This window comes from Varanus komodoensis, unplaced genomic scaffold, assembly GCF_004798865.1.
Source record: "Varanus komodoensis strain SLA01 unplaced genomic scaffold, ASM479886v1 scaffold39, whole genome shotgun sequence".
Classification (NCBI taxonomy): domain Eukaryota; kingdom Metazoa; phylum Chordata; class Lepidosauria; order Squamata; family Varanidae; genus Varanus; species Varanus komodoensis.
Genome location: NW_025335922.1, coordinates 890709 through 915875, shown reverse-complemented (window position 1 = coordinate 915875; position 25167 = coordinate 890709). Strand labels below are relative to the sequence as shown.

At 43.7% G+C, this 25167-nt stretch overlaps 2 protein-coding genes across 5 annotated transcripts; both read left to right on the top strand.

Moving 5' to 3' along the window:
- The first annotated feature begins 3644 nt into the window (after positions 1-3644).
- On the top strand, positions 3645-5982 carry LOC123028925 (histone H1.0). The gene has a single exon (XM_044441283.1). The coding sequence runs from the start codon at positions 4146-4148 to the stop codon at positions 4722-4724; it is 579 nt and encodes a 192-aa protein (XP_044297218.1). The 5' UTR covers positions 3645-4145; the 3' UTR covers positions 4725-5982.
- Positions 5983-9542: 3560 nt separating this feature from the next.
- GCAT (glycine C-acetyltransferase) lies at positions 9543-24933 on the top strand. Of its 4 annotated transcripts, XM_044441249.1 has the most exons (11): positions 9669-9798; positions 10192-10313; positions 11614-11710; positions 12919-13049; positions 13372-13473; positions 14437-14583; positions 14955-15109; positions 16273-16355; positions 17780-17951; positions 18820-18941; positions 23022-24933. In XM_044441249.1, the coding sequence occupies exons 3-11, from the start codon at positions 11617-11619 to the stop codon at positions 23171-23173; spliced, it is 1158 nt and encodes a 385-aa protein (XP_044297184.1). In that variant the 5' UTR covers positions 9669-9798; positions 10192-10313; positions 11614-11616; the 3' UTR covers positions 23174-24933. The 4 variants fall into 4 exon arrangements, with proteins under 4 accessions (XP_044297183.1, XP_044297184.1, XP_044297186.1 ...); XM_044441251.1 differs by lacking the exon at positions 11614-11710; XM_044441248.1 differs by lacking the exons at positions 10192-10313; positions 11614-11710 and having other exon boundaries at positions 9543-9798.
- Positions 24934-25167: the final 234 nt, after the last annotated feature.

Genomic DNA, 25167 nt, shown 5'->3' with positions numbered 1-25167 from the left:
TGGTCAGCTTCTGTACATGAAATTGGGCATGAGGCAATTATCACCATTTTCGTGCTTCATCATCATGTGGTAATAGGACTTTGAACACAGCCATGGCAGAAATACCATTGTTGCCAAACAGAAACATTCTGTCCTCCATATTTTATTTTTTTTAAACCACCATCAGCATATCTCATGAAGAGCTCGTGGATTATGTTAATAATTGCATTTGTAAAATTGCCGAACATTAAACCAGTGAGGCTTGTGTCCACTGTTTAATAGCAGTCCTATTTATTTCAATAGGTCTATTCTAGATAGGACTAACTGGACACAATCCTGTATTTACCTTTATAGTGGATTAAGAGACACCAGGCAGTTATACCTAAATCTACATTTTCGCGTTCCTCCTTTAAATGAACGTTTCCTGCCGCAGCCAATACAAGCTTACTCTACAAAGACTGCAATATTGGTCATACCGACTTGGGAGTAAGTTCCAATGAATTCAGTAGGACTTCTGAATAATCATGCAAAGGATTGTGCTCTAAGGGCGCTAGCTGGAGAATACTGGGAATTGTAGGATTTTTTTTTCTGTTTAAACATGCGCAGGATCGCGTCCTAAATAAATTAAACCGGTCTTTAAGACCCATTCCACACGGTGCAGTTCTTTCCTAACGCACCAGGCGGTACTTCTTACAGGAGAAACTGAGGTGAAGCCTCAAGTTCCGGGAAAACCACAAACGGGAAGTAAATACCACATGTACCAGCAAGAAATCTTAACGGAAAACCACTGAGTGGCTTGGAGCGGTACAACAAAGGGACCGAGATGTTGCCTCCTGCGTACAAGGTCGGACTCTCCACAAATGCACTCTAGTCTGCACGTAATCCCTGCCCAAGGCAAAGACGTGTCTCGCTATGCGCTCTGCCGCCGCGGCGAATTAATGGTTACGTTCGTGTTTCTTTGGTAATCCTGCGTTGTCGTTTCTACAGGAGAACACGCATCAGTTCGCTGACTACATTTCCCACAAGCCACCGCTCACGCATCCTACGGTGGCTCTTTTCGGTGAAAGCTTAACCGTACCCCTCTCTGTAAAAACTAATCAGCTGACTGAGGAGAGGCTCTTCAAAGCGGCGATGACTGCTAGCCAAAAGGACCGTCCATGGGCTACTGTGCACGCGATGGACCTTGCGAGGATCTTGCTCAGCTCCATCCGAAATATTTGCACGAATCAACTTGTCCATGCTCTTTCCCGAAGCGAGAAGACGAAGAAAACATGTTATCACTTCTATTGTTTTTACTCCAAACACTCTTTTAAGTTTCTGAAAAATATGTAATACAATTTTGCATGCACTGCACTTTTTACATTTATGTTGTCTTCAGAGATAACAATCTTTCTCCACCAACAAATACCCTTTAAGTCTCTACTTTAAAATATTGGGGTGGCTGGGTGGGTGGGGGGTGGGAAATAGAAACTTACATTTAATTCGCAAGCATGCTAATCTTTTCTCCTATTGCATTTCTTCTTTTGGTAGAACACATCAAAAGGAATACGGCTCCTCCTCCTCACAAAAAAGTTTCTACAAGGCACGTTATCGCCTCTCCCCATCAAATGTGTGTGTTTGTTTAAACCGTGTCGCTTTTGATAAATACACCAGGATAGTAGCGAGGGTGGAAGAAGGGAGAAGAGCAGCCTAAGCCCGCAACCTGATCTCTTAGCCAAACCAGCAAACGAATCCCCCCAAACACCTACAGTTCAGAATGCAGGAAAAAAATCGAAAGTGGTAGGGGCCGATCTCTCCCCGCGCCCCCCCCCCCACCGCCGCCCCCTCCACGGTCCTCTCACTTTGGAACTTGCTGAATAACTTTCTTGTATTATTGGTGGGTTAACACCAAGCCTGCCTCTGTCCGTCGCCGAGTAGGATCCTAACACTCTCCCTGCATGCCCTTTATATTCAGATTAGTGTTTTCCCTTTTTCGAGGTCGATAAACACCTGTCCGATTACTTTTTGGAGGAAAGAACCCACGGAAAAAATCATACGAAGAGCAAAGCTATGGGCACTTCAAAGATATGGAGGTTGAATTATTCATATTCTAGTCACAGAACTGCACCCTTTATTATTATTTATCCTAAATAGATGCCACAAATTTAAACTTCTTAAGCTGAGCTGTGGGGGAATAAACGTAGGATGAGGGGGGGGGCTGAGATGTCAAAGTGCCTAGATGTATATTTTTGTTGCTAGTATTCTCCGTGTTGCTAGGATGCCAGCTTGATTTTATCATTTATTTTTTTAAGTGTTCCAGAGGTGTTTTTACTTTCCCTCTCCGGAGTTCTTCGGTATCGTAGGCAGTCCGCATCTTTAATGTTGCTACTACGCTTTTTAAACAATTAATATCTTTATTAAGAGAAAGAAGAACACATGAGGAGATGGGAGGGGAAAAAAAACAACCTCAGTTCTCCCAGCAAGATGGCGATGGCACGTACATTTAATCTCCTAACAACAGTTAAGCACTCCCCCAGGACTGGGAAATTATAGTTAATACATTTCGTGAAGCTGCTCTTTATCCCACCCGTCACGTACCCCGACTTCCCTCCCTGACGAATGATGTTAAGAAAGTGTTTTTAAGCCAAAGGATCGACTCCACCTTGAAAAAACTAAGCAAGAACAAAACAGCCTATGTAAATCTCCATAGCACTTTGGTGGGGTGCAAAATTATTGGGGGAGGGACACAGGTGCAGCCCGGAAGGAATAAAGGCTATCTGAGAAGGTGCCAGTACCTGGATGCAAAAAGAAAGAGGTGCCGTCTCCCCCTCCCCAATTTTTCCTTCTTATATAGACAACTAGTTATTCAGAACCCACTGCAGCCAGTGAACGACTTTTTTGGGGGGACAGGGGGTGAATGTAGCAAGCTGCCCCCCCGTCCCTTTCCACCCGCTTAGCAGAGTCAAGGTAGAGCCGGGGGACCCTGTCTCCCCCAAACCCAAGCAGGGGGCTGCCAGGTACTCCTTGGGGGAGGGGATGGCTGCAAACTTCCCATCTAACAAACAGGAAAGTTTTTGCAGCGCTGGGGCTCCGAAGAGGGGGCGGCCGGAAAAGGGGGACCACGGGATGGGGGGCAGGGGTCCCCCCACAGCCCCCCCACCCATGGGGGAGCCACTCCTCCCCCCCTTCCTGGGCAGGTCTGAGCTGAGTCTCGCCTGGCTCGGGGCTCCCTGTGTTAGTTGCGGTCTGCTCCTGGCCCCCCTGCGCGGTTCTCGGAGCGCCCAGAGATCCGGGATGGGGGTCTCCCGGCGGCCCAGGGGTGCCCCTTGTTGCTCGCCTTTCGCCCCGTCCGGGTCCCCCTTGGCTGCTTCGCTATGGGGGAGCAAAGGGGAAATGTCGCTGCACCCCACTCGCACCCAGCGCCGTTTGGGGCGCCCTGAGGAGGCGGGGGACGGCGACAGAGGGAGCCGGCCGCGGGGCCCAAGAGCTCAAGGACCGGAGCAGCCGGCGGCAGGGCTGCCGGGCCCAGGAGCTGCCGGGAGAAGCGGGAAAACGCCGCTTTAGGCGGCGGAAGAAACACAGATGTCGGCGGCGCGGCGCCATTCGGGGCCTGAACAGGCAGCCAGCAGCCCTGTCCTCACCGCGGTCCGCTCCTGAGCGCTAAATACCCGGATGCGCCGGCTGCTGCCTAGAGAGCCAGACACAGAGCAAGAGGCAGAGGTAGGAGCGTAGCCGAGGCTGGCAGCAGAGGTGGGGAATTGAGCCCCAGAGAGGAGGAAAAGAGGCGATCGGGGGCTGGGCTTTGGGCACCAAGCGGCGGCAGTGGGCGCCTGCCCAGAGGAAGAAGCTTGCAGGCAGGCAGGCAAGCAAGCAGGCAGGCTGGCCGGCCGGCCTTAGCCAAACCTCCTTAAGTTTCAGAGGGGCATTCCCTGGGAAGACTGCCCTGACCACACCCTGCCACCAGCTGCCTGGAAGAGACCTCAAGGGGGCGACACTCCACTTGTGCATTTTAAAGAATCTGCAAGAATTGAGGGGAAAAGTTGGGCACAACTCATCAACGTGAACCTCAGCAACAAGGCTATTTGGAAGGAGTCTTGTGTGCCTAAAGAAAGACTTTTAGGAGCAGCCCAGAAGCCAGGTAACTTTGACAACAAGCTGCTCTTCGGAAACGGAAATTGCAAGACACAATGACTGAGAACTCTACTGCAGCACCTGCTGCTAAGCCCAAGCGGGCCAAGGCAGTCAAGAAGTCGACGGACCACCCCAAGTACTCTGATATGATTGTGGCTGCCATCCAGGCTGAAAAGAGCCGGGCTGGCTCCTCCCGTCAGTCTATTCAGAAATATATCAAGAGTCACTACAAGGTGGGTGAGAATGCTGATTCCCAAATCAAGTTGTCCATCAAGAGGTTGGTGACAACAGGTGTCCTCAAGCAGACGAAAGGGGTTGGTGCTTCAGGTTCCTTCCGCTTGGCCAAGGGAGATGAACCCAAGAAAGCTCCAGTTAAAAAGGCCAAAAAGGAAGTCAAGAAGGCTGCAACCCCCAAGAAAGCAGCTAAGCCCAAAAAGGCTGCTGCCAAGTCGCCAGCCAAGAAGCCCAAGCCTGCGGCAAAGAAAGCCAAAAAGAAGCCCACACCTGCTCCAAAGAAAGCCAAGAAGCCAAAGACTGTCAAGGCTAAGCCAGTGAAAGCATCAAAGCCTAAAAAGGCGAAAGCATCGAAACCCAAAGCAAAGTCCAGTGCAAAGAAGTCAACTAAGAAAAAGTGAAGTGCAAGTTTGGGACCTTCTTTCTTGGACATCCTTGACCTCTACTCTGTAAATAGATTTCTCCTTTATTCTCTACACCTTTCTAGTGCAGCTTTATACAAGACTGAACTATTTTCCGCCCATAGTAGTTTAAACCAATTACTTAAACACCCATCAATATGGACAGCTCCATTTTTTGGCTTGGATTTTCTTTTTCAATTGTAATTTTAAAGATATTTTTGTGTGCTCATCTTTCCTCCCTCTTAAAGGTATGCAATACTTGTTTGTCTTTTAAGCATGAGGGAAGACAGTCTGATTGATAGGGGATATTCTTAATTTTCCCACTCCTTGGAGAAGATTTTAGAAAAAAAAAATGAATAAGGCCCCTTAAATTATGGGTTTGAGAAACAACCATAGTGGAAGCTCTTGGGTACCTGCAACTGAATGCTGTAACTTGCTTTTTTTAAAAAAAGAAGAAAAATAAGGCTAGCTTTTTTCAAGAATGAATAAGACTCAGCTTTGGCTGAATGCAAGTAGGATGGTGTGTTTTTAGCTCTTGTGAAGATTGGATGTGAGGTATATAAGCTTTCCACTACTTTGCTCTTTCAGAGGAGGATGGTGTGCTCTTATTATAGGGGGGAGGGAGATTAAATAGCATCTGTGAAAAAAAACTTGATTATTTGGATTTCCCTCTTTAAAAGCTGTATAGGTTGACCACATTGATCTGGAGAGATTGAAGATTTTAATTCCCCTTCTTCCAAAGAATTTTTTTCAAAGGCAAGTGGGGTTTTTTCTGACCACTATCTTGGTCTTGGCAACTTCAAGGGAAGGTGTTATCAAAAGCGTCCTTTATTTGCCATCTGAGTGCTTCCCAACCCTACAGTGCCTGCCTCCTAATTCACAGCTTTTCTATTAGAGTCCTTTATCCACAGTATGTACTCCCTCCCAAGTAATCTTTACTTTTTCAGAGTGGGTCTCCTGTGAGGGAGGGAAGAACGAATGTAGAGGGGAATGGACATGTAGCCAATACTGAATCTACTTTGGTAGGTTTATGAAGCTGTGTATTCTTATTGCTTAGGTTGGGAGTGTTTTTTCCATGGGGAATGGAAAGAAATAATTTTCAGTACTCCAATTAAAATTAAGTATGCTTGTTTAAACAAAGTAAAATTCTTATAGGATTGATACCTGATTGTCCATTTTATTTTATATGTGTCATTTTGTGGAAGCATTTAGCTGTCTTTGTAATTCTAGGGTTTAAAATAAAATTTTAAACACAAAAGCATAGGCATCTCTTTTTACTATCCTTTGAAATAAAGCTTTGTAAAACAAATGTTTCGAATAGTAGGATGAGCCGTGCGTCCTCCAAATGAATGGGCGAATGATTCCTGTTCAAATCTAAAACCAAATGGCAAAAAGACCCTTGTACCAGTAACGAGAAGATACAAAAACTTCTTTCCTCCTAAACTATAAAAACACTCCTTGAGAAATGGTGAATAATTTCAGTGTGTGACAGGCTGGAGAAGGGAAGCTTTCTCTAAGGAAGAAGATCGATGTGATTAGCCACCAGATGGCAGCCCAGGAAGGATTGATCTCACTTTAGAAAGAGGCACCGTTTGTGTTTTGGTGGGGAAAAGGCCAACAATTTGCTCCTTAATGCCTTGGCTGTCCTATAATCGGTCATACTTTCCTTTGCAAGCACATGGGCAATGTATACACTGGCATTTGCAGCAGTCAGCACTGTATAATATACATGGGTATTTGTGAGCACATGGTAGACAGGCACCTGGAACCTCCAACTGTCTGCTCCTTGGGGTGTGACTCTTCCAAACTGCTATTCTGTATATACAGTACATGCGGTAGATCGTTACTGTGCAAAACATCAGATGGCCCTACAGCACATGTTTGTAAGGGAGATAACCTTGCTTGTGGTTTGTCACTTCAATGAGAATTGGGGTTGTGGGAGTGTGTTGCATAGTAACCCTGAGACACATCAACCAGGCTGCAAGCTTTAGGGGGGGCCACCTGGCAGAGCACCTGACATTTGGAATGCAGGGTAGGTAGATTGGCAGAAGTGCATCTGATTCCCTAAACTACCCATGCAGATACATCCTTCGGTAGAAGCAAAATTCACTGAAATCCGTGACAAGTTTACAAGTGGAAATGCCAGCTGGAAGAAGGCTGTGCAGGAATCATCCCTACATTGAGATCACACACTCAACAATGTGTCACACAGATGGGTTTCCTGCATTTAGTGGTAACTTACTGTTGAGTGATTTGACAGTTGTTTTGCGAACGCAGCAACACTCAACAATGATTGATAACTAAGAACCGTTCACAAATGGAATCCATGCTTTTTTGTTGAGTTGTGCACTACGGATAGCAAGCATGCTTTGTTAGAACAGCTTAATTCACATGACCGCTCACATGGTTCAGTAACAACCCATGCTCGACCCATACTCTGGCTTGTCATATTGTGTGACCTAAGACAATAGGATAGAGAATATGTGGCCCTCTGGGTATTGGTGGATGGCAGTTTGCAACTACTGTAGTCGCCATAACCAAGGTGAAGAGATGACAGGAGTTGTAGCTGAACATCTGGAGGGCCACATGTTTCCCATCCTTGATGTTCCCATCCCAAATGTTCCTCTGAGGGGTGTGGGCAGATAATTAATAATGGCTATGGTGATAAATAAAGGAGGCTTTTCTGGGGCCTTCAGCACTTTGTCAATTAACTCTTCTCCCAGGCATGCTATAAATAAGGGAGACTCTACATTGTTCTGTCAATCACAACTGTTTCTCAAAAAAGAGGTAGGTCCCTTTTGGAGGGGGACAATAAAGGTGTGCCTTAAAAATTAGGTACTTGAACATTGTGCCAGCTTTCTATTTCATATGATACCACATTTCCAGCTAGGGTGCTGTTCTGCTCTGCCCCCCTCCCCCAGGTGTCAGTTCATGCTTTAAAACTGTGTATCATGGTTTTGAAGAACAACAGTTTCTCAACCCTGAGCACCTGCAATTTCACTAACAACCTTGCTGCTATAAAAGCTTTAAGTCCAGGTCTAAGATTACATAGTGAACTTCTGCCCTCAGTCTTACCACCATAAGCCAGTGTACAGTACAGCAGTCAGAAAGTTGCACCTGTGTTCAAATTGCTGCTTGGGCTACTACTTCTCAGATTCTCAGCCTAATCTACTTCACAGGATTGTTGTGAGGATAAAATGGAGAGGAGGAGGATCTTGTATCCAGTTTTGAATCCTTGGAAAACAAAGCAAGATATAAGTGTATGCTTAACAGCTTGGGACCAGGATATCTAGCAGACTGCCTGGTACATTCTTAGCCCACCTTTAAGATCATAAGAGGCCTAACAAGTTTAATATTCCAAACCTAAGAGAGTATTTCCATGTAATACCTCAACAATGCTTTTCTTGGTTTTTCCACCCATCTGCTGGAAAAGCTCATGCAATCTGGAAAGCAGAGACGGTGGCATGTTTCAAAACCCACCTGAGAGTGCACTTACTTTCCCTGGCTTTCCATTAAACCCTGCTGTTCAATCTTAGCATTTCTTTCATTAGGTGTTTAACCTTTCCTGAAGTTTCTATTATGGATTCTTTGCAGCATTAAGATCAGCTCCTTTATACACATGGGGATTTTCCCCCCTAGCATTTTTCATCCCCTGCCTTTCTGTATCTGCCTTTACACAAGCAGAAGGTAGCACTGCAGTATAGTGAGAACTGCAGGAATTCTGAAGCTTCTCATAGCATACCTTCCAGATAATAATGGCCAAAATCCCATGGAAAATGGGAGACTGTGGAAGGTGAATATGATGTAAAGCACCCACAGACTAGTGTGAGTGAGGAATTATCATGTATATGTAGAGAAGCCCATACTGTTATTAGTGCTCTGTACTAGTATTGTGAATGGATTTACTTTTAATATTGCATTTTCAATGTGATGTTAATATTTATATTGTAGTAAGTGGTATGGAAGTATCACCTATAAAATAAATACATCAATAAATTATTTCTTTAAATGTTTAAAATAAACATTAAAATAATGTTTAAAATTTATGAACTGCTTAGGGATTTTATTTGATTAAACTGTAAAAAAAACAGTGTGCACAAAACCACAAACATAGCCAGTGTGGTGTAGCCACTAAGAGTGCGGGTCTGGCACTCAGGTGATCTGGGTTTTAGTCCCCACTCAGCCATAGAGCCAACTGGAGGACTTTGGCCAGTCACAGAATCTCAGCCCAACCTACCTCACAGGATTGTTGTTGTGGAGATAAAATTGAGAGCAGGCAGAGAATGATGTAAGTTGCTTTGAGTACTTTAAAAGAAAAAAGGTGGCATATAAATCTAATAAAACATAAAGGGTCCATCCAGTCCAGTAATCTGTTCACAGGATCCCACAGTTCACAACCAACCAGCTGTTCACAGGATCTCACAACCAGGCATGAACGCAACAGCGCCCTCCCACCCACATATCCAGCAACTGGTGTCCATAGGCACGCTCCCTCTGCTACTGGAGGTAGCATATCGCTATCAGGAGTATCAGCCACCAATAACCTTCTCTTCAGACGTTGGTCCAACCCGGTTTTAAATTGGTGTCAATAAACGGATCAGCACTAACACATAAATATGCCTGCCTGCCTGCATCCAAATGAATGAACGAAATGAATGAATAGCGTCCCGCGCGCCGCCTTTCGCGAGGCTCGGTTCCGCCAGCAACTACTCTCGCCTGCCTTTCCCGTGTCTCTCCACATGAACCCTCTGATTGGTTGCTTTAGGGAGCAGGTCCCCGCAGCCTTCTGATTGGCTCCATGAGTGCACACCTCCCTTCCGTTTCGCTCTCGCTCTCTAGCTGGACGTGGAGCTTGATCGAGCGATTGCCATGTGGTGTGGGCGACTCTTCTGCGGACCCCGTTTTGCTCCGCTGGGGCAAATCTTCCCCTGGCGGGAACAGTCGGCCTTGGCCCAGCTAAAGCAGGTGCTGGAGGGAGAGCTCGAGGGCATTCGAGGCGCTGGGACCTGGAAGAGCGAGAGGGTGATCACGTCAAAGCAAGGGCCCCATATTCACGTAGAAGGTAGCCAAGGAGGTAAGTGTGTGATCCATTTAGGGTTAATGACTCGTTCGCGCTCAGGTGGAAAGCAGCTAGGAAGAAGGGAAAGCGCTTTGGTTAGGCGTTACCTTAAAAAAGAAAAAAGCAGGCGGAGGATTATTTTGTGGCAGCCCAGGAACAATATGATCATCTTTGTTCTTGGGCTCCTGGGTGTGACAGACATTGAAAGCTGCCCTTGTTGAATTTTTGTAAATGGAAACCTTTAGAAAGAGAGCGTGGTTTGCCGAAGGCCTTCAACCCCTTCGCAAGCTCATTATGCAAATAGGATTGTTGCTTCTACTGAGCTAAATGGATCGAAGAGAATATTGCCGAAGATTCTCTTACATCAAAAATCGTATGTGCATGACTGTAGCTGTTTTAATGTTGCAGCCCTTCCAGTGAAGTCTTTCAGCAGTTCCAGTGAAGTCTTTCAGCAGTTCCAGTGAAGTCTTGCGACACTAAGGATGCAACCCTGCATATGCTTATGCAGCATTTCTTAACCATCGCTGGAGGTGTGTGACTAACATGAGAAAGTCTTAAAAACATTTTAACTTTAATATTTTTGTCATGTAAGTCACACTAATAAGTCATGTTATTCATTTATTAATTTTGTATAAAAGTCGCCTAATAGCATAATTTGATTTGATTAACTCTCACTCTGGGAACCATCATATATGCACCTTTGGAAGTGCTCTTTTAAAAATCATGTGTGTGTCACCTTTGATAGGTGTGAGATACAATCTGTAAACCAAAGAAATCCTATTTGTGTCCTGGAATGATGAGTAATGCTAGGATTTTTTTAAAAAAGCATTTTCTGTTTTTTACATGCACAAAAGGGTTGGAATCAGCTTTATTTATTTAAAACATCTGTATGCCACCCAATTGTGCCACAGCACCTCTGGGCAGCTCACAACAAGTCGTAGTTAGAATAAAATTAATGAAATCAGAAATTTTCAAGTTAATCACATGGAAATTGAGGAGTTTATTTCATTCAAATGGTAGTGCTGTATGATAAAAAGCAGTTGTACAATATAATTAACTTTCAATAAATAATAATAGTCTAGCCAAGAATGAAGTTGAAACTGGTGTTGAAAGGAGAAGTGGCAGGGAGTGTTTACATAGCTGGGATAATGTGAAAACATGGGTTGTTGATCTAGGATTAAGAAAGAATTAGAGGAAAATACAAAGGGTTTTAAGTGTAGCATGCAGCTATGTTGATCAAAGAATGTAGCACTTACAGTGCATTCTGGTTTGGCTAGTTTTTGAGCATGCATGCGTGAGAGCACGTTGGCACATTTTCTTCAGATTCCAACAACAACAAGGCTATTCATTTGAACATTTTGTTCTATTAAATTGTGCTGTCAAATTTTGAGGACCCAGTGGGGACTAATTTGGATGGTAAACTTTGTATCATTGACTTTGAGACTTTACATGATTGGGCTAATAGATGCTTATAGGCAAAATATCAACCTTAGAATAAATATCAATTATTTTATTTCTTTGTATCTTTTCATCCTATATGGGATTCCAGAGATGCTTATAAATTAAAATAAAACATGCAATGTCATTAGGACCATGCTGCTATGTTTGGGGATGGTCTGTCTTGGGACATGGCAGTTGGTGAGACAGTCTCAGGTCCTTTCTCCTAAAGGACAGGGCAGAATATGTGCAGTTTGGGGCACTGAACTCCAAGAAGGACATAGCCAACTTGGAATAAGGTCTGAGAACAGCAACAAAGATGTTTAGCAGTATAGAAAACAACCCTTGTGAGATGTAGAAAGTTTGTAAGGTCTTCAATCCATTGCATTTTAGGAGATGTGCAGTTATCCTTTCAGTGCTGCAACAACAGTCTTTTCATTGTCAGAAGATCATGGAGAATCCATTTCTGTGGCTATGCATTCACTTCCAGGTAGCATGTAGATCATTTAAAAAATCACATGCATCAGTAAAATGTTATGGAGTGTTCCAATACAAAACAAATCCAGGCAAAGACCTCTTCCCAAAGAGGGGAAACCACTGGACATGACCTTGAAGTTGACTACTGACAGTTAACACCAGGTCAACAGATTAACCAGACATGCTGGTCATCTGTTCACAATCTTTTCTACTGTAGTGAGATGTACTGTGTTTTTATTTGAAGTGTAATAACCCTGCATCTCTACATATAAATTAAATTATGCAAATTGAATTCAAATCCACATCTAAATTTTTTTGCTTTTTAAAGGGTCTATATGATTTGGGTCTAATTTGCTGGTGCAGCAGTAGTGGTCATGTGAATAACCAGAAAAAGCTCAGCATATGACGCTCCATGAGCTGGAATAGTTCTATACTTCTGACCTTGTGCTTTATATGTTTGCTGTGTTTGTTTTATCCCTTCAGCTCATTGAGTCATGATTTCTTGATGTGCTTCCAAGTGGGATGGCTGACCAAATGGTGTGAAGAGGGGGAAAACACATCATTTTTGGCCCCTGTAGTAGCTGCCAGATCATGTGTGTGGGTGTGAATACCAAAACTGTTTGACTCCTTGTCAAATATCTTTTGAATAAAGCTGTAATTTTTTACTTAAGAACAGCACTGTTTTCACTCTGTGTCCATGCTCAGACGATTTGGTAAATGCACACTAGCAAGATGCTCTGTTGAACTTGGCCCCAGGTCCCAAGCAGAGGCCCACACCAACAGACCTGCCAGAACCAACCACCACAGCAAGCAGAAACCTTATGCTATGAATATCACTGAGTCTTGTTCCCTTTGGTCCCATGCACACCAGAATCCTCCAGTACTGATCCAAATCCTTTAAAATCTGAAACTGGCACCCCTACTTTTAACTATTGGGGAGAATCCTTAATTTGTGCTAGACTACATGGTTTGCATGTAGAAGTTCCCAGCATGTCTGCTTGAAAGGATCAGGTAGCAGGTGACAAGGTAAGAAGCCTGCCAAAACTCCTAGAGATCAGCTGCTATTCACAAAAGGCCATAGTAATTTTGATAATCCCACAGATTAAGGTAGCTTCCCGCATTCCTAGAGTCAAAGTGAGAAACCTACAACTACTTAAGTTTGTGTGCTGCTTAATATCATGTCCCTTCTTCCCGCTAGCTTCATTGTGGTTATTGTTGCAGATATCCTAAATTTTTGTGCCAACAATTACCTTGGACTCTCAAGTCATCCAGAAGTGATCCGTTCTGGACTGGATGCCCTGAAGAACTATGGTGCTGGCCTGAGTTCTGTCCGTTTCATCTGTGGAACACAGGTAGGAAGGAGTAGGAATGTGGAACCTTAAGTTGTCTCTCCTTTGCAAAAACGTAACTATATTTGGTGTGGAAACATGTGAAAACGGTGTTATGTCTTAATAATAATCCTGGGGACAATGTACTTGCCCGTATTTTCAAGCCTGATGTCTTAAGGACTCAAACCAGGATTAAAAAAGAACTAGGATTCCTGGTTTGGATCCCATCTTGATGAAACGTGATTATAGTCGCATTGATAAATGAATTAAATTGTGTGTTTGCCACATTGGCAATAATAGTTGGAAACGTCATAGTCCTTTCTTTGTGTTCTCTACAACTTTTTAGAATATACACAAGGATCTCGAGGAGAAGATTGCTTGCTTCCACCAGAGAGAAGATGCGATTCTTTATGCCAGCTGCTTTGATGCCAACGCTGGAATCTTTGAGGTTCATAGCACTCTCTCTGTAGGGGGCTGGTTGGGGTTGGCTTCCAGAAAGTGACAAACAACTCTCTTTGCTCTCACATCTAGAATGGTAGACCTGTTGGTATGTTGCATAAAGGCAACTAATTTTTATAGCTTCGGCATTTATGGGCTAAAGCTGATTTTATCAAATGCAGATACTAACTTCTGTTGGCATTTTGTGTGCATGCCAATATAGACAGAAATATAGAGAAAAATGTAAACAGTAAGGTCAGATGAAAATAAAATGCAAAAGTGTACAATCTGTTAAAACTTAAATGTATGGAAAATAAACACTCTAATCACTCACGAGAGCCATAATTGATAGCACAAGCATCCCAGCCTTGCAGTAAAAAGAAAAGTTGGAAAGAAAAGTGCCAGAAGATTTTAGGACAGCTTGTAGAATGGCTTTCTCATTTTGTAGTTTTACAGGAGAATAGTCATGGGCAGAACAATCCTATTTTTACCAGATAGTGTCTAGGGAGCCATAGGATTCTTTGGATTCCCAGATGTGATGTTGGAAAAGCGCTTCAGCCTCAGAGGTGGGCATTTGTGCTTGGATTGCCCTCCCCCACCCCTGGCAGCCAGGTAGATAAGAACAGTGCTGGCTGCTTCACAGAGGCTGCAAAGGGCAAAAGGACTGCAGAGACAAGATTGCCTCTGTGCTACTCCCACCCTGCATAGGTTGCCCATAATCCTCTGTGCTCAGAGGTTTATGGGCATCCCCATAAGTGTTGTCCATTCAGACTTTTAACTGAAGCTATGTTGCTCTTGTAAATTATTTGTACATGCGTTTTGTTTAACTGTCCTAATTGTTTCTGATTATATGATGTTTATATGTGTTTTATTGGTATTGTATCCTGCTTTGGGTTATTTCATAATGAAAAGTGGGCAATACATTTTCTGAAATGAGATATGCAGTAAAGAGGTGCTTCCTGTAATGGTTCAGGCACTGCTGACCCCTGAAGATGCAGTCCTGTCAGATGAATTGAATCATGCCTCCATCATCGACGGGATCCGGCTTTGTAAGGCCAATAAGTATCGTTACAAACACATGGATATGCAGGACCTGGAAGCCAAGCTGCAGGATGCACAAGTAAGTTGGTGCTCTTGTCTTTGGCTGTTTGACAGCACATTGCTCCACATCAAGGTTAGAGCACTGATTTTTAAAATGTTCCTTCCTACAAACAGTTTTCATTATTACATATATATGCCAACTTTTTTCCCTTGGCAAGGAACCCAGTACTTACATGGTGCGCCTTCTCTTCAACTTATCCTCAGAACAATTCCTTGTGGTAGGTGAAGCTGAGTCAGTGACTGGCTGAATGTCACCTAGGAGCTTCATGTCCCGAGTGAGGACTAGAACCCACATCACCTGAGTCCAGCACTCTAGCCATTACACCGCAGTGGCTCTCTCGGGTTCTCTTTGTTTCCCATGGCTCACCTGGCACTTGCTCTCCTGCACAGAAATACCGTCTGCGGATGGTGGCAACTGATGGGGCATTCTCCATGGATGGTGACATTGCCCCCTTGAAGGAAATCTGTAACCTCTGTCAGAAATACAAAGCCATTGTTTTTGTGGATGAGTGTCATGCTACTGGATTCCTTGGGCCCAATGGACGGTAAGGAATTGAATTACTCTCTTTTGTCTCAATTTCTGGAGCTCAGGGCTTTAGCAAAGAAAACTGATCTGCAGTGATTGGTGAGAAAAGTTGTTAAGGTTTATTTTGTGTTAGATTGTTTTTGTCCACAGGGTCCTCAAATTGGCATGCAGAAGCTAATCTAGGAAATACAAAATACAATATAAACATAGTTACAATATGATCTGTAAAAACATCAATAGCAGGAGAAAACGTGAAATCAGGAACCAGAACAAGCAGTTTAGTTATTATAAAAAGTTGGAGGCTCCTTTTGGGGCAATGACAATGGTTGGGTTCAGACAATCATGCCATGTAATTTACAAAACATTTGGGAGAAAGGTATACCATGATTCCAATACTTAAACATCCAGTTGCTTTGAATCCACTTGTGATTTTTCTTGAGGTCTTTGAAGAACAGATTAAGTTGGTCAGTCAGTCAGGAGTTTGTACAGAATTTGCTAAGTATTGCCAGATTTATTACTGCTAATAAGGGTGTGGATCCATTGCTCATACACTGAAAAAAGTGCTGAGTGAAAATTTGGAAGATATCCAAGAAGTTGAAATAAGTGGATGTTTTAAGAACGCCAAAGCCAGATGTTTGAAACAATTTGGCTGCCCTTCTTTTGAATAAACAAAGATAGATAAAATGCAGACAATAATGAACAACTGCTTTTGCAATTGTTATAGTATGTATGCTTTGGACAACAAAATTAAAGTGGCTTCCAGTACGGGAGCATCTTTTGTCATATCCCTTATTTTAGTGTTGGCAACAGGTTAAAAACTGTCATAATGGCTGTACCAGTGCTCCACATATCCCTGTATCCTCTCACTGGCTGCCTCAGAGGAGGTGTAAAAAGCACTGGGCAGTGATGATATGATTCTCTCTTGACCTCTGATACGTCAGAATTTGGGAGCCCTTTGCCTATGAAGCCTTGTGCCCAGCACAGGCTAGCAAATAGTGGTTTGTGTTCCATTAATCTGGATGGCTTTTGCATGTCTGGTTGCACTGTCCTTTGGCGTGTTCTTACTCTGTTGTAGCAGTAAAACTGCATGTGATAGCTCCGCAAGCTGGTTTGGTGTTGTAGTTATGGTGTGAGGCCTGTAGCTAAACTGCCTAGGCTAATACGTTTATTCTTTTCTTTAAGGGGCACTGATGAGCTCTTGGGAGTGATGGATCAAGTCACTGTAATCAACTCGACACTTGGGAAGGCGCTTGGGGGAGCAGCAGGTGCAGTTTCAAACTGGCACTGTCCTAGCTAGAAACTTGGGGGAACTACAGAACCATTTCTATCAGTGTTGCAACTCATGCCCTGCTTTTCTCTACAAATAGAAACCCAAAGCAGCTTGTGTCAAAAAGAGTTTGCCAGAGATCTCTCTCCTCTTCCATGCAGAAGGTTTGGGGGACACAGTGGATAGTTCTGTGGGCTAAAAACTTAAGTGGCTGGCTACACATTGAAGCAGGGGCAGGGAAGGAAAAGCAAGCTGCGAGAATCAGCAAGTTGCAGGGCTGCAGAGATCATCTACTGCAGTCATGCTGCCTAAATATGGTGCTATATGTCTCAGCCGTATCAATCAGTACACAAAAATTATGGGCCTGCCAGAAAAGAGAAAACTGCTTTGGGCTAGCAGAGAAGGGATGTATATCTTTGTCCTTTTTCTGGGAACCTGCTGTATTTCTTTGCTAGGTGTGAAGGAGGGGGCCTTCCCAACTCTGGCAGCTTGATTGGTTTCTTCGTTGGGTGCAGAAAGACAGAGCACTCCATCCCTCCCCTGTCAACCTGTGTTCTCACCTGCACCTCATCCTGTACTCTCACCTGTGCATACTAAGCTGTGTGCTTAAGCTCCCTGACTGATCTACCAAGTAGATCTCCATGGACTATGTGGGGAAAGGATGTTTGGGGGCAAGCTTTGTCTTGCAGTATGACTTGCCAGAGCTACCAGGAGTGCCACCCTCTCTTCATATGCTAGCACTGCAGGCTGGAGAATGAGCCAGACCCCTCCACTGAGCGCATTCAAAGGAATTCTTAGGGCTGGGGAACAGCAAGTCCTCCTGCCGTCCCATCATCCTGTTTCTAGTCGTGTCACCACGGATGCCAACCTGCCCTGCATAACACCATGCCAGGAGCTACAAAAGGTCCCTCGAGCAGCGGTGCAGAACTTCAGGCCACGGGACCAATCCAGCCCTTTGGGGTTCCCCAGAAGACCATAACCTGTTGCCCTGGCCACCTTCTGGCCAGTGGTGGTTTACCAGCTGGTGTGCAGATCCCCCATTCTATAAACCGTTGAAGTACTTCTCCAAAGGTTTTGTTACTGGCAACAAGAACTTTAAGCTAAACTGTGCTGGCCCTTTGGTCCTGCCCACCACTGGAACACAGCCCCCGAGAGCACCTTCAAAATGGGATTTGGCCCCTAAGTTCAGTGTGAGGTGAAGCTATTGGATGGTCTCTCCTGCTCTAAGATCCTCCAAGAACAGAGTCTGGTAACTCATCAGAGTCTTGAAATAATCTCCCGTCTTTGCTGCCTGCCTAGGATTGCAGAAGCCATGCGGGGACAGTGTGTCAAATACTTGGCAAACCACAATGCATGGCTGTTTGGTGGATCACAAGCTTAGCAGTCCTGCCGTGTAATTGTGATGATGGTTTTTATTTGCAGGTGGGTATACAACTGGCCCCAAGGCACTCATTGACCTCCTGCGCCAACGTTCTCGGCCTTACCTCTTCTCCAATAGCCTGCCTCCTGCTGTTGTGGGATGTGCTTCCAAGGCTCTGGATCTTCTCATGGAGAGCAATGCCATTGCACAGTCCATGGCTGCCAAGACTGCACAGTAAGGGAGGACGTCATTTATCTAGAACCTCTGCATGCTTCCAAGGTTGTTTGTAGTAGACAGGGAATTCATGTCCCTCCAGACATTTTGGCCTTTAATTCCCATCAACCCTACAACAGTGCTAATGGATCATGGGAGCTGTGACCCTTCAGTTGTTTTGGCTTATAAGTGGTCCGCTCCTGGGAGTCATACCCTTCACTTGTCTGGCTCCTCCTCTGCATGGGGAATACAATCCTTTTGGCACAGGGACTGAGGAATGCCTTGTGGTTAGTCTGCCTGCCTCTGGCTGACAGGACTCCATCTGGGTTCCACAGAGATTATTCCCTCATTGGGTCAGCCAGTTTTGTAACAGGTAATAATATTTCCACAAGTGCACCTTCTACGTACCAGGTTAAAAATAGATTGCTCTCCATTGCTTTTTCTTAGAAAATTATTCCTTTCTCCCTGTGCTCCTCTATTGGGAATACTTTCTCTAAAGCAACTGGCATTACCTTACTCCTTGGTCATCGGCCATTAAATAAGCCCACTGGGCTGTTCTGGAGAGGTTTGCCTTTTTTAAACTATAGATGTTTTGTATTTCTGTAAAACTTGTGGGATTCCTAGAACATCCTGGCACTTCCCTCTTCCTTCCCAATGATCCTACTTGGTTCTATAGTTGTTGGCACTTAACACCTGAGCTTTCTTAAAGGGAGTGCTGTCTATCAAAGGTATTTCTCTGGCACAAGCTAGGAAAAAGTAAAATTAGTATGCAATTTCTCTCACACACTCAACTCAGAGAGAGAGGGTTGATGTGTTCATATAATCTATAGAGATGCCAAGCCCACAAGCCTAGGCTTTCCCACAGTGAAGGTTTTCCTCTTCCTTGCAGGTTCCGAAGCAAGATGGCAGCAGCTGGATTCACCATTTCGGGCAATAATCATCCAATTTGTCCTGTGATGCTGGGTGATGCTCGGTTAGCCTCAGTGATGGCTGATGACATGCTGAAGAGAGGTAATCAGTTTGAGACAAGGGAGGCTTATGTAGCCCATGGTATTTTTATTCTCAGATATACTGCCCAGTCAGTCCTAGGATTGCCTAAGGTAGCTTGCATTACAGTGTCCCCCAACTTAACCCCAAAATGGTAGAAACCCGGGGGAGGGGAGAAAATTGCATCTAGAATGAACATTTTAATCCCTTTTTTTTTACCTTTCTAATGCTCCATAGCTACTCTAGATCACACAAAGAGAGAGAGAAAGCCTGGAAGCAAACAAATGTTGAGTTTTTTGATGTTCTGTAACCATTCTTGACAACACTTAAATGCTGTTCTGACAAATGCCTTCTGGCATTTACAATGCTGTAGATGGGAGGTGCAGCCTGCCTTGGAATGATGGAGAAAGAGAGTGAAAACAGTTCCCAAACTTCCCAAAATTGGACACCCTGGGTTTCAGATCTTTGTGTTAGATGGGAAGGTCTAAGTGGCCCCTTCCATTGTTTGACAGCTATCTCAGTCGGAATGCTGGCCCTCGTATCCCCATTTCATTTCATGTAAAGCCAATCTCAAGCAACAGATAGAATCAGTAAGCAAGTCAGGGAAACTTTCTGGCTGCCCTTAGGGAGGAAGAGAAGAAAAACCTGCTGAGCTCCTGCATCAGGAGAGTCAATCCTTTCCCCTTTGCCCCACTCACTACTGTTCCATGATGCAGACCTTCTGTGACATACCTAGAGATTCTTGGACGCAGCTCTTAAAATTGCCACAGTGTTCAGTGCTACCAACAACACAATCTTAGGACCATGAAGCCAAAAAAGTGTCCAGTTAGTTCAAATGGACATGGTAAAATTCCCCCTTAAATTACTGTTTTGGCCTTCATTTTCTTTTTTGGATTAACAGGTCACAAGGTTTCCGTGGCCATAAAAGTCATAAATGGCAGAATTCAGGATCTAGGTCAGTCTTTCCAAAGCTGGTTCCATTCAAGTATTTTGATTACAATTACCAGCATCAGTGGCTGACTAAGACTGATGGCAATTGTAATCCAAAACATCTCCAGGACACAAAGTTAGACACCTAGATATATCAATCACTTTTTTTGCTCATCCTGTCTCACTATTGGACTCCAAAGCACACAGTTCCTCCTGGCCCAAAGTTCAGTTAAGTTTTCTAATTAATTAAACCCTTCTTGCTTCTGTTCACTTGTCTCCCAAGTTTTTTTTCCATCACAGGAGGAGTGTAATGGAAATTCCTTAATACCTTGGGTTCTGAGCATTCCATGACAAAATCCCAGCTCAGCCAGTCCATTGGATGTTCTGGCACCAGAACAGCATCAATTACCTCAGCTTTTGCTCATGTCATTTACCCACTGCCTCTGCTAGGCTTCCCCCCACCCACCCCAAATTTTCTTCATTGTGCTTTTTGAAATTGAAGCCAAAACCAAAACAAAGGGGAAGAAATAAAATATTGCAGTGTTCTTACTGAAACTTAAGTGGATCTGTTGCAATGAATATGCTATATGTCGGTGGTTGCTGTGTGTCATCAAATTGTTTCTGACTCACGGTGACCCTGTAAATGAATGCTCTCCAAAATGCCCTAGACCTGCTCAGCCCTGGAAACTCCTTTATGGAATTGATCCATCTCACAGTTGGTCTTCCCCATAGTTGGTCTTCCCCCAAGATGTCTTGGTGGGAGCCATGCTGTGCCAGTATTCAGTATTTTGTTCTTTTGTTGGCTTTTTTCCTTGCTCAGTTTCTGGTTGTTTTGAATTATTTTCTTTTTAGAAACATAGAAACAGAGCGAGTCAAAAGGGGTCTCCCGGGCCATCTAGTCTGACCTCTGGTTCCAGCCAGCTCCACTCACGACATGCCCACCATGTGCATGTTTTGCTTTTCTTTTCTTTTTTTTCGTTTTTGGTATTGTGTTTGGAAACTAATACACAGAATACTGTATTATGTGTATGTGCTTTTTGTTTCTGACTCAGTGGTCCCCAAGGTGGTTTGCATGTTTTTGCTAGTCCCAGACTGTGGAAAGGTTGAAAACCACTGAGATAGTCTGTTTCCCTGATGTTCTTTTAGCATTTCTAATCTAGGTTTGAATTTCCCTTCGATTTCTTGAATCTTCTGGAAGAGATTTCTTGTTTTGTTTTTCCTTTTTGTTGCTGTATTTCCTTGTTCTGGCTATTGTAACAGTTATTTTTGCCTCTACATGATAGTTGCTAAAAAGTTGCTTTCAAGATTCTTTTGCTTGTGTTTCTTGCTTTTCCTTAGATATTGTGTTTCATCTGTCATATCTAGTTTTGTTTGTTTAATTTTCACTACAGGAATTGTCTTTTTGCATTCTTCCCTAATAATGCCTCTGGTTTCAGTCTGCAGTTCTTTGACTTACAGTCAACTGAATTCAGTATTGCCACTCTGTTACTAACATGACTTCAAATCCTTCAGGGATGTTATTTAAGTTGCATTTTGACACTATTCTGTTAGTGATCTTTTTCAGCTTTACTCCAAATTTTGATATTACTAGTTCATATTCACTGCTACAATCTGTTCCTGTTCTTCTGGCAGTGAGAATGAAGTTTCTCCAATTATGTAGTTTATTTGATTTCACTGGTGATGTCCATGTGGACTATCTTCTGACTTGTTGAAGTATGTATTTGTTAGAAACAGATTTTCAGTTTCACAGAATTCTGTGAGTCATTCTCCTGCTTTGCTTCGAACACCTAGGCTAAATTCTCCCACAATGTTTGTTTCTGTTTAGTTTCATACTTTTGTCTTCCAGCCAGCTAGGCTTATCAACATGTCTTGCTTTGGTGTGTTACCAATTTCATCCTGGATGTTTGTATAACATTTTTGATTTCTTCTTCAACATCTGTTGTTGGAATGCAATCATGAATGATGGTTATATTGGCAGATTATCCAAGAAATTTGATACTATTTGGTCAGACTTCACATTGTAACTCATTACTGCCAGCGCTGCATCTTGTTTCACTATTATTGCCACGCTGTTTCATCTGAGTTTGCCATTTTCCAAGTAAAACACTTTGGGTTTGTCTGACTGAAAATGTCCCATTCCAGTTCACTTTAGTTTGTTCACACCAAGTATTCCAATGTTAACTGTTCCATTTCTTGATGGTTTCCCATTTGCCTTGAGTCATACTTCTCACATTGCATGTTCCAATTGTATATGTTGTGCAGTACTGGACTTCATATTCACCTCGGTGCATGTCAACTGCTAGGCTTCTTTTCAGCTGCGATCTCATTTTTCATTAGCAGCAGCACTGTTCATATTTAAGCATTGCTCTTCCTCAGTAGCCATTTGAGTGCCTTCTGACTTGGGTGTCTCATCTTCTGGCATTATCTCTTGCTTCATTTTGGATTGTTTCATCACAGGGTTTTCAGGATAAGAAATATTCAAAAGCAGTTTATCGATGTCTTCTACTGCACAGTACTAACCAGAGTTAGTTGGTAGGTCATTGTCTCTGCAAGATCCTCCACCGGTGTCCCCTTCAGCTACTGCACGGTTGCTGCCCTTCAGGAGTTTCTCTGCTTCCATTACCATCAGAGTTATCCCTACACATGTGTTGATTGCTCCTGAAGAGGGTGGTTGCATCTTACTTTGGCATCTCAGCTTTCACCGCCCTGCCTTGGGCAACCCCACTAGGAGACCAGGCTAATGAGATAGTCTGGCCTTCTGGTGGCATTGCTCTTGGCTTTGCTGTCACTGTCAAATCCTCTCACCAAATTAAGATGTGCCTCCTAGAGGAGGCAGATGTATACATAGCAGGACATATTACTGTTCTTAGAGATAATTATTCTCCGCTAGGCTTATCCCTCTTTATCTTATTAACTGCATTTCTAAAAGCACTCCAGGCAATTTACAAAATAAAGATAAAGTAATAAGGCATGCAAATACATTGAACCATAATATGTCATCCAAAACAGCTTCAGAATAAACCAGAGCAAAAACCTGACGGTCATCTGAGTGGGATGGTATAAATTGGTGAACTGCAACAGCAGGTGGTTGGGACCTGATGGTTGTCTTGGCCCCTTCCAACTCTACCATTCTATAATTCTATGACAGCAATTCCCCTGTTTCTTACCAAACAGGCATCTATGTCATTGGATTCAGCTACCCCGTGGTGCCCAAGGGAAAAGCTCGTATCCGGGTGCAGATCTCTGCAGTTCACAGTGAAGAGGATATTGATCGATGTGTGGAAGCCTTCACTGAAGTGGGCCGCAAACACGGAGCCTTGCCTTGAATGGCTGAAGACGGAACATGAGTTGTGCCTTTTGGAACATGGAACCGCAAAGGAGCAATGCTACTTTTCAGAGAGATAAAGGTGGCTTTGAAAGAGGGATCACTTCTTTTTCAAAGGATTCTTCATCTCTCTGAGAAGTAGCAGTAATTTTTGTGTGGGAGGGGTATACTCAGCCCATGTTTACTTGTGGTCAGACAGGTTTTTCTTTAGCTACCAAAACTGCCTTTTTCAACTAAATGTGTCAGTGGAATGAATGACGTACACCTCACTACTCTCTTAAACTGCTTCAGTGCTTCTTAGTTCAGACAACATGATCATCCACAAGCCCCACCACAACGTTCATAGAATTAGTCTTAGACTAAGCAGGTGTACTTGTCCTAAAATCAACAGATAATATACAAGCTCCTTTCCAGTGGCGCTTAGATCTTGTTTAAGACATCTGGATGGGCCCCAGAGCCTGCACTCTTCTGGTTCTCAGCATATGCTTTAGTGGCCATGGCATCACAGGTATTTCTAAAAGCCTTGAATGCAAGGCTGGTCATAAGGTGCAGTGAGGTTAGTCACCATAAGCAGGGGGTGCAGAGGCAGCTTCTCCCCCCCCCCACATTTCTCTCTGTTGGAGGACAGAGCTGTGTGTTCCAGGTAGCCTTCTCTGCCCCCCATGCATTATCCTGTTGTCTTCCGGTGCAGTGAAGGACATTGTTCTTTCAGCAGTCTCAACATAACATTCATCTGCCAACATCTGTAAATGGAATGGAGAATGTATCATTTTGTCCTTCATCTCCTGTTTAACAGCCCTGGCTGCCTATCCTGGCCCTGTTCTGCAGAGTTCAAGGCAGCAGGATGGAAGTGATAATTTGCACTACTTGAAAAAAGTATTCTTTTGAAAACCACCATTTTGCTTTGGTCTGATCGCTAGAGGGCAGCTTTGGAACAATCTGATTGTGTTGCTCATGCACAAGCGAAGAAGAGACAAAAGAACATGCAAGAGCTAAGCTGTCTCAGTATTTGATTACACTTAATTATATGAGCCTATCATTTTGATGTATTCATGGCTATTACAATGCACCACAGAATGCTAAAAGAAGCTCAACCAGCTTTGCGGTTCTCTGTATCCTAGTAGCTAGTTTTGCAATATAATCAGATTGCAAAAGGATGATGGAGAGAGAAGCAAGAATGTTCTTCTTGAATGTTTCTTTTTAACTTATATCGGGGGTAGCCAACTTGGTCCTTCAAATGTTTTGGCTGACAGCTCTCATCTGGCCTAACTAGCATCATCAATGATGAGAGTTTTGGGCATCCTACAGATAGTTCTGGTGCACAAAGCTGCCCTACATTAGAAAAAAAAAACTCCTCTTTCACACATGCTGCAAAGTGGAGTAGGATCAAACTCAACACATTCGTTCAATGCATCCTGCACACTGTGAGAGAGAGACATCGCAGGAAGCATAATGCTACAGTGAGAGTGGTAAGGAGATCTATGTCCTTCAGATCATGTTAGAGATAAGTTCCAATCAACTTCAGCCATCATGACCACTGGCAAGGAATACTGGGGGTCAATTGTCTAACATCTGGAGGGCTCCAAGTTTCCTGTCTCTGATTTAAGCATATCCATTGCAATATGTCATACCCCTTCTTTCTCAATATAAGCTATTATGAACAGCCCATAAAAGGTGGGTATCAGTCTGCAAAAAATACCAGCAGGCATGTGCAAATTAACACAATTGCAAGGTTTCAAATATACAGCTTTTTAAAAAACATCTTTTGCTTCTTTATTTTTTTAAAAATCAGTCTTTGCAAGTGCTTAATGCATTAGTTGAAACCGTTTGGTGAAACATACTCTCCCTTCCCCACCCGCAAGTTTTTCATTGCTTAAGCAGCTGTGGAGTGGAAAACACCAGTTCTGTTCCCTCTGCAGTAGCTTGCCAAACTGCATCACTTCACCCTACTGGGAATGGAATGAGGCTTTAAGGGAGCGCTCCCTTGCATGTCCA